We start from the raw sequence: 11,804 nt of genomic DNA on the forward strand, positions 1-11,804 counted from the left end.
GAAAAATATATTTTTGATTCTGCACACTTCTATAACCCGTTGCATAGCCACTTTTTGAGTTTTACACTTAACCTGAAGAACTGGCAAGTAAAAATACCTCCTGTCTCTAACCTTTTCTTTTTCATCTGATGACAATCCACTCCTGCTGTTGCTCAAGGGAAGAGCAAAGTGACAGCAGGATGAAACACAACATGTAAACAACAACGAGTCACTGAGGTTTCTCCTTTGATCTACTGAAACAATGATTTCTCTCTGACAATTTAACAGAATGTTCCCTGAATCTTTTCATATTTGGTGTATATTTTACAACACAGGTCCTGACCTTGTTTAGGTAGGTTTGGTTTTCTCAGAAAGACTTTCTGACAGCTAATGAGAATGTGGCAGAGTACAGCTGCGTGCTCTTGTGGCAACGGCAGCACAAGGAAATTCCAGCTGACCAACATCCACACCTGTTTCTGCACTGTTTATGGGACTGTGCTCTGAAACAAGGTGCTTCCATGGAAGTGAAAATTAACCAGGGCTAGCAGGAGAGAGATGAGGTTTTCAAATATGTCCACACCTTGACCTGTTTCATTGTGCATCCCACTGCATACAAAGATGTTTGCAGAGCCCTAGTTTCAGTAAGATCAGAAATATCGTCAGATCACACTGAGATTACTTTTTTTTTTTAATTATTGCTACCATGTGTTGTCATCCTTGCCTCTCTAACAAAAAGCTACTCAAGCTAAGACACTTCCTAAAGTGCACTGATGTGCTGCAAGAAAAAAGGGTAGATGGGGCACTTAGGGACATGGTTTAGAAGTGGCTTTTGTCAGGGTAGGTTAAAGGTTGGACTCAATGATCTTAAAGGTCCCTTCCAACCTCAGCAATTCTATGATTCTATGATTCTAATTCAACAGGCGGTTGTCTTCTCCTCAGGAGAGTGGCTCATCCAGGTTTTCTGGACAACGTGAAACATTCCACCGTTTGTGACCACTAAAGTTCCCAGGACATCTTGTGTGCAGATTTGCTCTGGGAGCCTTTGCCTGTTTCCAACAGATTAAATGCAATTTTTTACTTTTTTTTTTTTTTGAGGCTTTCTCCTGCTTCCAATGCATTTTGCTGATGTCAGTCCCCCTGCACTCTCCACTGGGCATCCTGGCTAGTTATTTATGTGGGACGTGCAATGAAAGCCTGTACTTTTCAGTTGAACACTGCTATACTCGTGCCATTTACATTTTTTACTTGGACTAAGCAAAGAACAAAAGTCAGTCCAGCAGCTATTACAATCAGCACCTTTTACAAATTGGTCCAAGCTCTGAAACACTTGCAAGATCATTGACGATTCCAAGGATGAAAGATTCATTGTTTGAGAACTTCCCATTGCAAACTGATATTTCAGTTTTCCTCTGCAGTTACAGCACCTGAAAACTTTTTTTTTTTCCCCCCTTCCCAAAAATCAGACCCTCATTCAGTCACTTGCCTCCAGGAGCTGGGACTTTAAGGGAAAAAAATTCCAATTTCAAAACTTTAACTGCCAACATTATGAAAGCTATTTTCTCCCAAGCATTGACATTAATATTTCTTCCACATTCTAGCTTATCACCCACGCGCTTCTCGCCACACCTTAAGGGCCTGGTCTCTCTTCCAGCAGGGAGAGACTGGCTACCAAACTGTACTAGGGTTGTCCATTTTGCTAATAGGATTATAGCAAATAATACCAACCCCCCCATACTTATTCATATGGAAACAGCATTAATCCCTTCTGCCTGCCCCACCCCATAACTTTCTGTCTGAGCACAAAAGCTATCTGTCTGCTTTGGCAGCAGAGAAACATTTTAAAAATGTTTCCAAATACTAGGAGGTCCCGTCCCGTCCCACCCCCACCCCCCCCCATTCTTTTCAGTTTAGCTCTGCAACAACACACAGACAAAAAGTGTATCAAAGACTACGATATTCTCTTTCATGTAATTAATACAGGGCATTTATATTGCTTTATGGGGAATAACATCTAATATAATTAACAGGAAATGGTGAAGAAAATACAGAAGGAGGTATAAAGAAAGCTGTACCTTTTATGCTGCTAATTTTTTGTTCATACAATGCCACCATAGTGTATAATTAATCAGTATATAAGATTTTAGTAATTAACTTCGTAACACAACTTACTAGCCCAGTTTTTCAGATTATGTCCAAGGGATAGATTCCTATTACCTGTACAATATAAGTGGATGTAATACTGACCTTGTCTGACATATTAACGGGGAGAGCCAGCTGGAATGGCTGAAGAAACCAGCAACGCTGACTTCAGTTTATGTTAACACATCTGGACATTAAGAACAGTGCTTCAGGGTAGCAGATTCACATCCTGTATACTGCCCCTGTGGCAGAAGCAGTATCCGCTGGCAGAGTTTGAATAGGAGAATTTGCAGTGGTGAACCTGGACAGACATTTCTTGAAATGTGAACTTGTGTCTGTGCTCAGAGCTTGCACCTGAACTATGGTAAATAATTCTCTTTTGATTCCTCTATTACCTGGAAGTTCTCTAAACCCCAACACTACAATCTCATGTATTGCATCAGGACACAAAAGTTGAGCTACCAAGGTTTATCCTGCCATTTTCTTTTGCTGGAATCAAAATGACAGTTCACTTACAATGACCATAATCCAAATTATACTGTTTTCTCTAATCTACAACTAAAGCCACTGATTCCATCCAAAAACAAAGCTGAGAGTTAAAGAACAAAACCTGCTTTTGACTAAGGAAAAAATGTAATATATATTAAAACTCAAAGCAAAGGGATAGCTTGCTTTCCTTTTTTTTTTTTTTTTAAATTTTTAATTATCCATATTATTCTGCATCACTTTCACAGGTGTTGGGGTACTATGATTGAAGGCTGATGGCCTTACAAAAAAATAGCTTTTCACACTGAGACACAAGCTTCCTCAGTGCACATGCAAGTTTCCAAATAAATCAGAGTCAACTGTGTAGAAAGAATACATTTGTTGATATTTGGAAGTTCAAATTTATTTTGCTCCTTGTTCCTGAATGGCAGACTGATCTAGCTGACTTTTAAAACTACCCTGCCCAAGCATTTTTCTGGTTATTTATATATTGTGTTATCTGGCAACGTCTTATTCAAGGGTTGCTTTTATTATGCAGCTGTTACACCACAAATTCTTCAGTATTTGCCACTTTTCATCCAGTTCTGTAAATAATTACACTTGGAGTGCCATACTTGAAGCATCAAGTGAGAGGTTTTATTTCTGTCCAACACCAGCTCTGCTTTTCTTCCAACGGAAAATACCAGGAGGAGAAAAAAAATACAGCACCTTCTTAGATGTCTGTAATAATGAAAAACTTTCTAGGAAGAACATCAAATATTCCAGCGTGCACAAGAAGTAATTTGTTCTCAGTCATCTATTTACAGGTTCTTAATCCACCCTGTGTACTCAACTAGTCATGCAGGATTTCAGTCAATTTTTATTTTTTTTTTTTAACCTAATCGTAAAGTCACAATTCAGAAACAAAGTTTTGCCCTGATTCACAAGCTCCGGTTCTGCAGAAGTCTGCAGGTTCATTGCAGGAACTGGTCTTAAATTAATAACATAAAGAAAATAATACAGCTTTGATTGATAGCGTTTTTGAGAACGGTGATAGTTGAGAAAGACAGTGTCACAGAAAAGCAGCTTCTGAACATAAACATACATTCCCCTGCACAAATTAAGACGTGGTAATTTTAAGAGAATGAGGTTGTAAAAAAGGAGTATGGCTGGCTTTTCCAGCGATCATTCCCCGGGCTTTATAAAGAATGTTTCAGAATTGTTCTGCATATCACTCTTTCACAGCCTGCGCTCTCTGAACATGCTGGCCGTAGCTCAGGGCTGGATCCAGCAAATGGCTTGATGAATAATAAAGATACTGGAAAAATTTCAATTCTTGGCTTTTTGGAGTGGAGAAAGGCAGAAGTCAAACTCCCTGGCACATGCTGAATGATTTACACTGCCCATGAAGAACTGAATCTCTGCCCAGAATGCAAAACCACTCTGAACCAAGCACGCTGTCAGGTACAATACATGCCTATTTTCCCTCCACTGTTTTCCATTTCCATTGCTTTGTCTCGCTACAGAACTTGGTCCTACCCAGTACTGTAAGTACTATTCCAATATAAAATAGGCTGCTTTAATATTTCTGGCCCAAATGAATCCAGAAAACCTGGGCATAAACTAAAGGAAAACTCAATCAGAAATACTTCCCCTGAACAAAATAAGCCCCATGGAACAGCTTATGATGTTTTTGGGGTTAAGAGTGTATCTAATCAGACTGTTCACCCTAGCAGCTTGACCCTAAACAAAACATCGGCAGTTTTGACCAAATAAGTGGAAGGAGATCGAGTATTCTGGCTGACACATCTGAGACAGCTTAAAAAGTCAGCGTTCCAAGGGGAGGGGGGAGGGAATGTTTAGAGTTTCCTGAAAAACATCCCTCTTTAGCTGTCTCAAGTTGCGCTTCTCAAAAATCTTGGCTTTTACTCTGAGGACTGAAGGCTAACAGTAAGCTTCAGTGGAGTTCCATTGACAGCCAAATAAAAAACACTTTCCTGAGAAAACATGTATTTCTGCAAGCAGCTGAACCAACATAGTCCTGTTTCCTACAGATCTGCAGTTCTCCAGTGTGGAAATTGAAACCTTTTACAATGTTTCTGATGTTTAATAAGGATGAATTTATGCAGAAGCCTTTCCCTCAGGAGAAGCGTTAACTGAGTCTCTGTTTCCACTCCCTGATTACCTACTTGTGCCTCCCTGGTGTGAACTCTGTAACTTCTACCTCACTGATATTTTACCGAGATTGGCGAGCGTTCAAGAGTGACTAGGGAGGAGTTCCAGACACAGCAAGATCATGTAAGCATATCAAGTAATCTTGTAATTTCCAACAAATGCTTACGTTAAGGTAGCTGGGAAATAATTGCGAAGGGAGCCAGCTAGCTCCCATTGCAGTATTTTCATTTTTTGATCCAACTGACACCTACCATTACAGGACAGGAAAGATGGTCCACTGGTTAAGCCCCTGTCTCACACTCGGTGTATCACGGTTCAACTCCCTCGTCTGCCAAAATCTTTCTGTGACCGTAGTAAGTTATGTTGGGAACAAACTAAAAAAAGCGACAGGAACCTCAAATTGGGTCTTCCAGGGCCAGCGTTCTGGTGCTTAAAACTTACAATAGCTAAGTGTTCTCAGCAGAGTACATGAAGAGTATTAAAAATAGAGTAACAGCATGTTTGGCAGGCAACAATCGTATCTAACCACTATAAAAATAGCGACAAGAAGATGTATCTGAAACCCCTTTCCCCTTCACTAGCCAGCTTTCTTAGGGGTTGTCATTTGGAATCCAAAGAGAGATCCCTTTCCTGAAGAAATTACCTGTGTCTTTAGATTCCAACCTGTTATCTATAGATCCTGGGATGAGAAATAAGGTATGGAATAATACTTAAGTGATGTCTCCAAAAGGGGCCACACTGAAGATCTCTTAGTAGACAGCAAATAAGAAAAGAGTAAAAATTGCCTCTCTGCATCCTTTTTTTCCCCTCAAATGGATGGCAAAAGCAGGCAGGTAGTGCCTCCACACTTCCTTGTGATCACAGCCTGATGGCTAGAAAATTCATTCACAGTACAGGAAAACCAGGCTCCTCTTTCCCCTTGAAAGGGATTCATCCCGTACTGTTGAATAGGCTTCCTTACCACTTACATACAGAAAGACAATCCAGCCCTACAGTGTTCATAATTGGAAGTAAAAATCAAAATTTATTTTTTTTTTTTAAAATCTCAAATGAATTTGTTATCCCCTTGAGAGGCAATGAGCTGAGTCAAGGACAGTAAGACTGTGAATACAGAATAATAAATCAGTTGCATAGACGAGAATTAAGCCCTTATGCCATAGGTACTTTTATCTTTCATTTGGGATTCATTCTGGTAGGTTTATGCAGCATGTGCAAGTTCATAGTGTTCAAGTCATTATGCAGCAACAGCAGTCGGAAGCTCCTTAGAAGCAAGTACTCAAAAGTACACACACAGACAAGAAATTACAGATCTGCCTCATCATCATTTTGCCCTTTGCATGTATGTTAGTTAAAAGAATACCAGGTGAGCTGACAGAAAATGCTTAAGATATATTAAGTAACGGGGAAATAGATTAACCACTTGTTTTTGATATTCAGAGGTACTAGATATTACTGAAGAGTGAACCAATTCAACTAAATTTATGCTAAATCTGAATTACAGCCTGCTTCTGTTTTGAGGGGGTTCTGCTCTTTAATCCCTTTCAAACAAGCTTACTTTATTAACTATTGTCTGTTTTGAAAAGTTAGTGTAATCTGAAATCAGTATGGAACATGATGTCCATCTCCTTTTGTGGCTACCTTTTGTTTCAAAGTGTCTCAGAAGCCTTTATTTTAACAATTTTATTTAAGCTAGAAAGTCACCTGTTTATTTAAATCAATATAAATCATTCTTATACATAAAAAGGTGACTGCCCACAGGAGACTTCACTAATTTAATCATTTGTTTCTAGAACTTTTCTCAAGTTTATAAAGCTGCTTGTTTCTTTGTGAGCAAGTACCTTTGGGCATGATACAGGTAAGCAGGCACGAACTGGAAAGTGAAGAGATTATTTATCATGGGAAGGACTAACACTAATAGAATGAGAGACTGTGCTTGGCAGGTGAGAAACAAGACACCAATCTGTGTGTACTCTCATGCAGTTTGACACAAGAAATTTAGTCATAAATTTAGTTCACCTGTGTGCAATAGCAACACGTACAATAAAAATTTCAGGGGAGGACTGACCAAGTCTGAGATCTTGCTCTCCGTTATGAGTAAAGGCTACTGGGCGCAAAACCTGTTAGCCCAAGAGGAGAATCTCATCATTTCATCAGATGGTTTGAAAACAACTACCTTTGATAACATATGGAAGATTAGAAAAACTCCATCTACAGAAATCTGTAAGGTTTAGCCAAATGCATCTTCGTACAGAAACAAAAAGCTTAACTTGTTCTCAGACATCTATAAACAAGTGCCTAACAGTCCTTCCTTTGCAACTGTATGGTATTCATAAATGGGGCTTGAAAAAGAGAACTAGCTGAAAGGAAAACCTTTGTGGCATGTGGAACTTTTAGAAAGATTCAAAGTCTTTTCTCTCATCCCCACAAGTTGTGGTGACCGCCAAAACCTGAAGCCTACTTCGGGAACACGCGAGCAAGAAGTTTCCCAGATGGTAGCTGGGCTATGTGGCTCTCTCCACACTGCTTACAGAAGGGCCACGTAACTCTATTTCTCCTTTTGGGGTAGCACTGATAATGAGTTTAATGAGCTTCTGATATTTTCCAAGCCATAAGCACCTGGAGCCTTATCTGTAGCCAAGACCTGGAGTAATTTCAACATACAGGGGACGTACACAGGCTGTTACAAAGGGTGCCTCTATAACACTGCAGCACCGTTTCAATGCTGCTGGCCTTCCAGCCCCTCACGCTAGGGCAGGCTTGCTGGGTTCTGCCAAGCTGCAGAACCTGAGAAAAAGCAACACTGTGCTGCTTTTGTTCTTGTGAGGGGGAAGCAGAAAAAAATTAGCAATTTTTGAATGGATTAGGACTTGGAACAGACTGAAGTCATGGAAGAGTGTCAAGAAATAAGAAGATAGGGTCGCAAAACCAAACAGTCTTTGAGAAAAGTCAGCAAGAAAGAAGCATTAATACATTATTACATGTTGCTATAATAAAGAGGTTTAGTTATCCTCTCAGCTTAGCCAGGGCACTGTAAGGTTGTCTGAGAGCTTTCTGAAGAAATCTATGATTTTAACAGAAACTACTTTACCTCTCTTCGCTCTACTGTCATGCAGTATGAATTGTTCCTTCCTGACTCAAAGGACTTATATGCACTGTGCAAATATAATGCTATGTAAAAGGAGATACAATCACAGACAGAAGCACCTCTCCCAGCTTATGTATTTCAATAACTCTTCCTGTCATTTGAGAAATAATATCCAAGCAGAAGTGCAGCAATCATAGCATACTTCAGACGCAGGCATCTGAACAAAGTATTGAATAAGACTGTGTAATTTATGGTTTAGTCCACATGGAGAACTATGTATAGGTATGGACTTACATGGAGAAGGCTGTGAGCAAGCATCAGGTCTCCTCTGTTATACACTGTCGGTTCCACTTCCCTAAATGATAGTGACATTTCATGTTTTTCCTTGCATCAAGCCATGGCTCCTTGTAACAGTCCAACCCCAAACATTTTGTTTGCCACTTTTCAGGTTCAAAAACAACTATTTACCCTGAAGGATAACATGTGTGCACAAGACCATTGTGTGCATGCCACTCAATGTTTTCTGCACACATCACAATTAATGCACAAAAAAAATCTATGCATTGGCAGTGAGTCCAAGGTATTGAATTTGTTGCACACGCCCAGATCAACTACTTGATCTGGCTCATTCTGTAACACAGGTATGGCTCTTAAAACCTACAAATTCAATGATTGCAAACAGGTCAAACCCCACCCTGGATCAGCTTTCTGCAAAATCATCAGGAAATGTGTGTTACCCAGCAGTGTGCCTCAAATGATGGCTCTGACATCTGCCCTAGGACTATTTACTCCCCCCACATAGCTCTATGGATTCTTACCCCTCTCTTTCAACCTGACAAAAGATCCCTGCACTAAGGAAGCAGAAAAATTACAAGGAAAAGTCATATGAAAGAAAGCATCTGTATCTGCCCCCTAATGCAAAGGATTGGCACCACATGATAAACCCTACCCATAGACAGAAGCAAAGGCAAACAAATATAAACTACATATGGAAACAAAGCTATCTAGCAATCTAACAGATAAAACTGTTAGTACTGTTCAGGTTATATTTTTATGTTATAATTTTGCATAGCTGGTAAAAAAAAATGATGTAGCTACCGACACAAAACTGCCACACATGTAGAGATGCCTGTAGGAGAGGGCTTGTTGCTCTGAGGCACCACCTGGCCCCACACCTGTGGTCTCCACCCCATCATCACCCTATATTTCCTATCTGTCACATACTTCAGAAGAAAAAACACTCAGCAAATGTTGCTTTGACATTTGTTTTGATCTATCCGGTAATCTGCCCAGCAACTAATTGCCTACAAGAGTAAGACTTGCATGTAATAATACAGAGGCAAAGGAAGACATTACAATTCTAAATTTACTAATATAGCATTGTTATGCATAAGAACACCAGCATTTTAAGCTCAAGTGTCTTAGTGCTGCTTACTTAAATCTAAAACCTCAAACCTCTCACTTTTGTAGGACTGAATGCTTCCTTATTTGGATCTGAATATTAAAGTACTTTTCTGCAAGGTGAAATGGAATGAACTACACCATTTATCCCTGGTCCAATGCCTTGCCTCTTCCCTATCCAGTAATACACTAGGTAAATGTATTTTAATTAGTTGTGCCCAGCTCACATTTAAAGTTAAGTCCCACCACAGTCTCAAAACCGATTCCCCATTATATTTGACAGAGTGTACCAAATCTCCAATTCTTTACTTAAATAATGTCCATGTTTTCAGGACTAGAATACATTCTGTTGTTCATCCAACACAAGAGATGACTGTAAACCAATGAGGAGCACTACAAGAAATTTCACCCAGAAATTAACCTAAAATAATCTCAAATCCCTTGCAACTATGTAACAGTATATAGAGATAAACTGACTAGAAGTTTACTAGTGTACTGCTTTGTATAGTACTCAATTAGTAGCCCCTAAAAGTTTTCCCTTGTTGGATCACCTGTTTCTGGGTACAGTGTCAATACTTACAATGCTCCTTTTAGTAACAAACCATGAAGATAACTGTACGGTACATATTAACAAATTATCAAATGCTTCAGCAGAGAATTGGATCAATTTGTCTTTTAAGCACGTAGGAAGTTAACTAAAAATCTCACATATTTGTACTACAACTTCTTACCTTGCAGAGCTTCAGCAACAGCCAGCATGTCAGGTATGCTGTCAGAGTGAATTTCGCTTTCATACATCTTTCAGGCAAACAGGTAAGGTACATTTGTACCAAATCCAGCTCTTCATGGGCAACACTACTGCCAGCACTATTAATATCATCTTCCCCACCCTCTTGTCTTCCTTTGTCCTCTTCTGCTGATGCACCCGAACACCTATTGAACTCCATTTTAAAAACGTTTTTCCCCCTTCTCCACAAAACCCTGATCTTTCCAGAGACAGCTCAGGAAAGTTTTTGTTTCATATCAGAAATACTTCCTGCAGAAGTATGTAGCCTTGTCTTTAAGCCAACCCAAAAAGTTAAAACTATGGTAGAACAAACTTTCTTTAAACTACATTGGCTCTTTGCCTTTCTGTTATTGAACGACCTCTTGCAAATGCGTGTACAGCTACAAGATAAATATAGCACCAGCTCGCCTTGTCATACAGCACAAGAATACTCCCGCCGTTGCCAAGAGAGAAGAGAAAGATTCCGTTTATTTAAAGAGCAAGTCGCCAGCATCAGTACTCCCTTGTTCATTTGGGGGGAGAAAAAAAGATGAAAACTCTGTTATATTTGAAAACTTTTTTTTTTTTCTGCCAACTGTGCTTCTCCAGAACAAATCCCAATTCTGTAAAAAACCATCATGTTCTTACGGAGGAGGGTTTTTTTAATTCCAGAGACTTCTAGCCACAGTAACTCATTGTCTGTGATATCACAGATGCCAAGCTTGTGAAGGCTGCAAATTTCAAAAGAATAAATGAGGTCTTGCAGATGGACTAGAGCCAAGACATTCTGAAATAACAAACAGCCCTTCCATAGGCCAAAATATGAAGAAAACATGCAAGAGATTAATTAAGTAAATTTTAGCTAAACATTAAGTAGCTCGTCTGTGCCTTGTGACAGCTCAAATTTGTACAAACATTTGTAAGAACATTTTAAGAACAACTTTAAAGACCTTTTGCCTCCTTTTAGTGACAGTTAGGAAAACCTAAAGGTTTAGGTTTAATTGTATCAATTATGAGAATTCACAGCATCAACAACTAGAATACATTAATTTTATTCAATAGGATTAACTTTCGTGGTAACTTAATGCAGAAAGTTATGCTTTCTTCAAAGTATTTCCCCCCTTAAAGGGATGATATTCAAAAGACTGCTGCAGTTTGATGAAAAACCAACCAAGAGCTCCAACATCTTGAAACATTACCCTTTTTAACATATGGAGGATCTAATACCCAAAGATTCCATCACCTTGAACCACTCTAAAGCATCAGACATGGCAGTTATTCTTTAAATGCTTAACAACCTTGACCTAATCTCAATGATTTTCATAGGACTACCTACGAGTTACATATTGCATTGTTAGAATGGGTGTTTCAGAATACAAAAGATAAAAACGAAGCTGCTACACACCCATCTGTCTGTCCATCATAAACAGCAAATGAAATACAGAAAACCTAACACATTTCTTTTGTCTGATATATTTTGCGAGGTTTCTGGCTCACCTGGTTCCTCTGACAGGTACAGCTGCCACTGTTTCCCTCTCTTTTCATGTTCACACAAATTTGAGAAAGAAAAGATACAATAAATGACAGAGGCAAACCTTCCTGTGATAGCTTGCTGTAATAACACAGAACATCATTTCTATTCCTGCAGGCAATCCTGAGTACAGATGTTGAAGGCAAGCTGGCTCTAGCAATTGCAAAGGAGCTGGATAGCATCCCAGTGTTCACTCCTCCTAGCCATAAACCTCCTCTACTGCCAACAACAATTGCCTGCAATTCCCACATGATGCTTACTCT

At 39.4% G+C, this 11,804-nt stretch overlaps 1 protein-coding gene across 1 annotated transcript in view; it reads right to left on the minus strand.

The window, feature by feature from the left end:
* Window positions 1-10,378, minus strand: part of ARHGEF4 (Rho guanine nucleotide exchange factor 4) — a 217,691-nt gene extending 207,313 nt beyond the window's left edge. The window contains exon 1 of the mRNA XM_054206849.1: window positions 9,976-10,378. Within this exon, the coding sequence (XP_054062824.1) occupies window positions 9,976-10,191 (216 nt within the window). The 5' untranslated portion in view covers window positions 10,192-10,378. The remainder of the gene's footprint in view (window positions 1-9,975) is intronic.
* Between the last annotated feature and the right edge of the window lie 1,426 nt (window positions 10,379-11,804).

This window comes from Rissa tridactyla, chromosome 6, assembly GCF_028500815.1.
Source record: "Rissa tridactyla isolate bRisTri1 chromosome 6, bRisTri1.patW.cur.20221130, whole genome shotgun sequence".
NCBI classification, from domain to species: domain Eukaryota; kingdom Metazoa; phylum Chordata; class Aves; order Charadriiformes; family Laridae; genus Rissa; species Rissa tridactyla.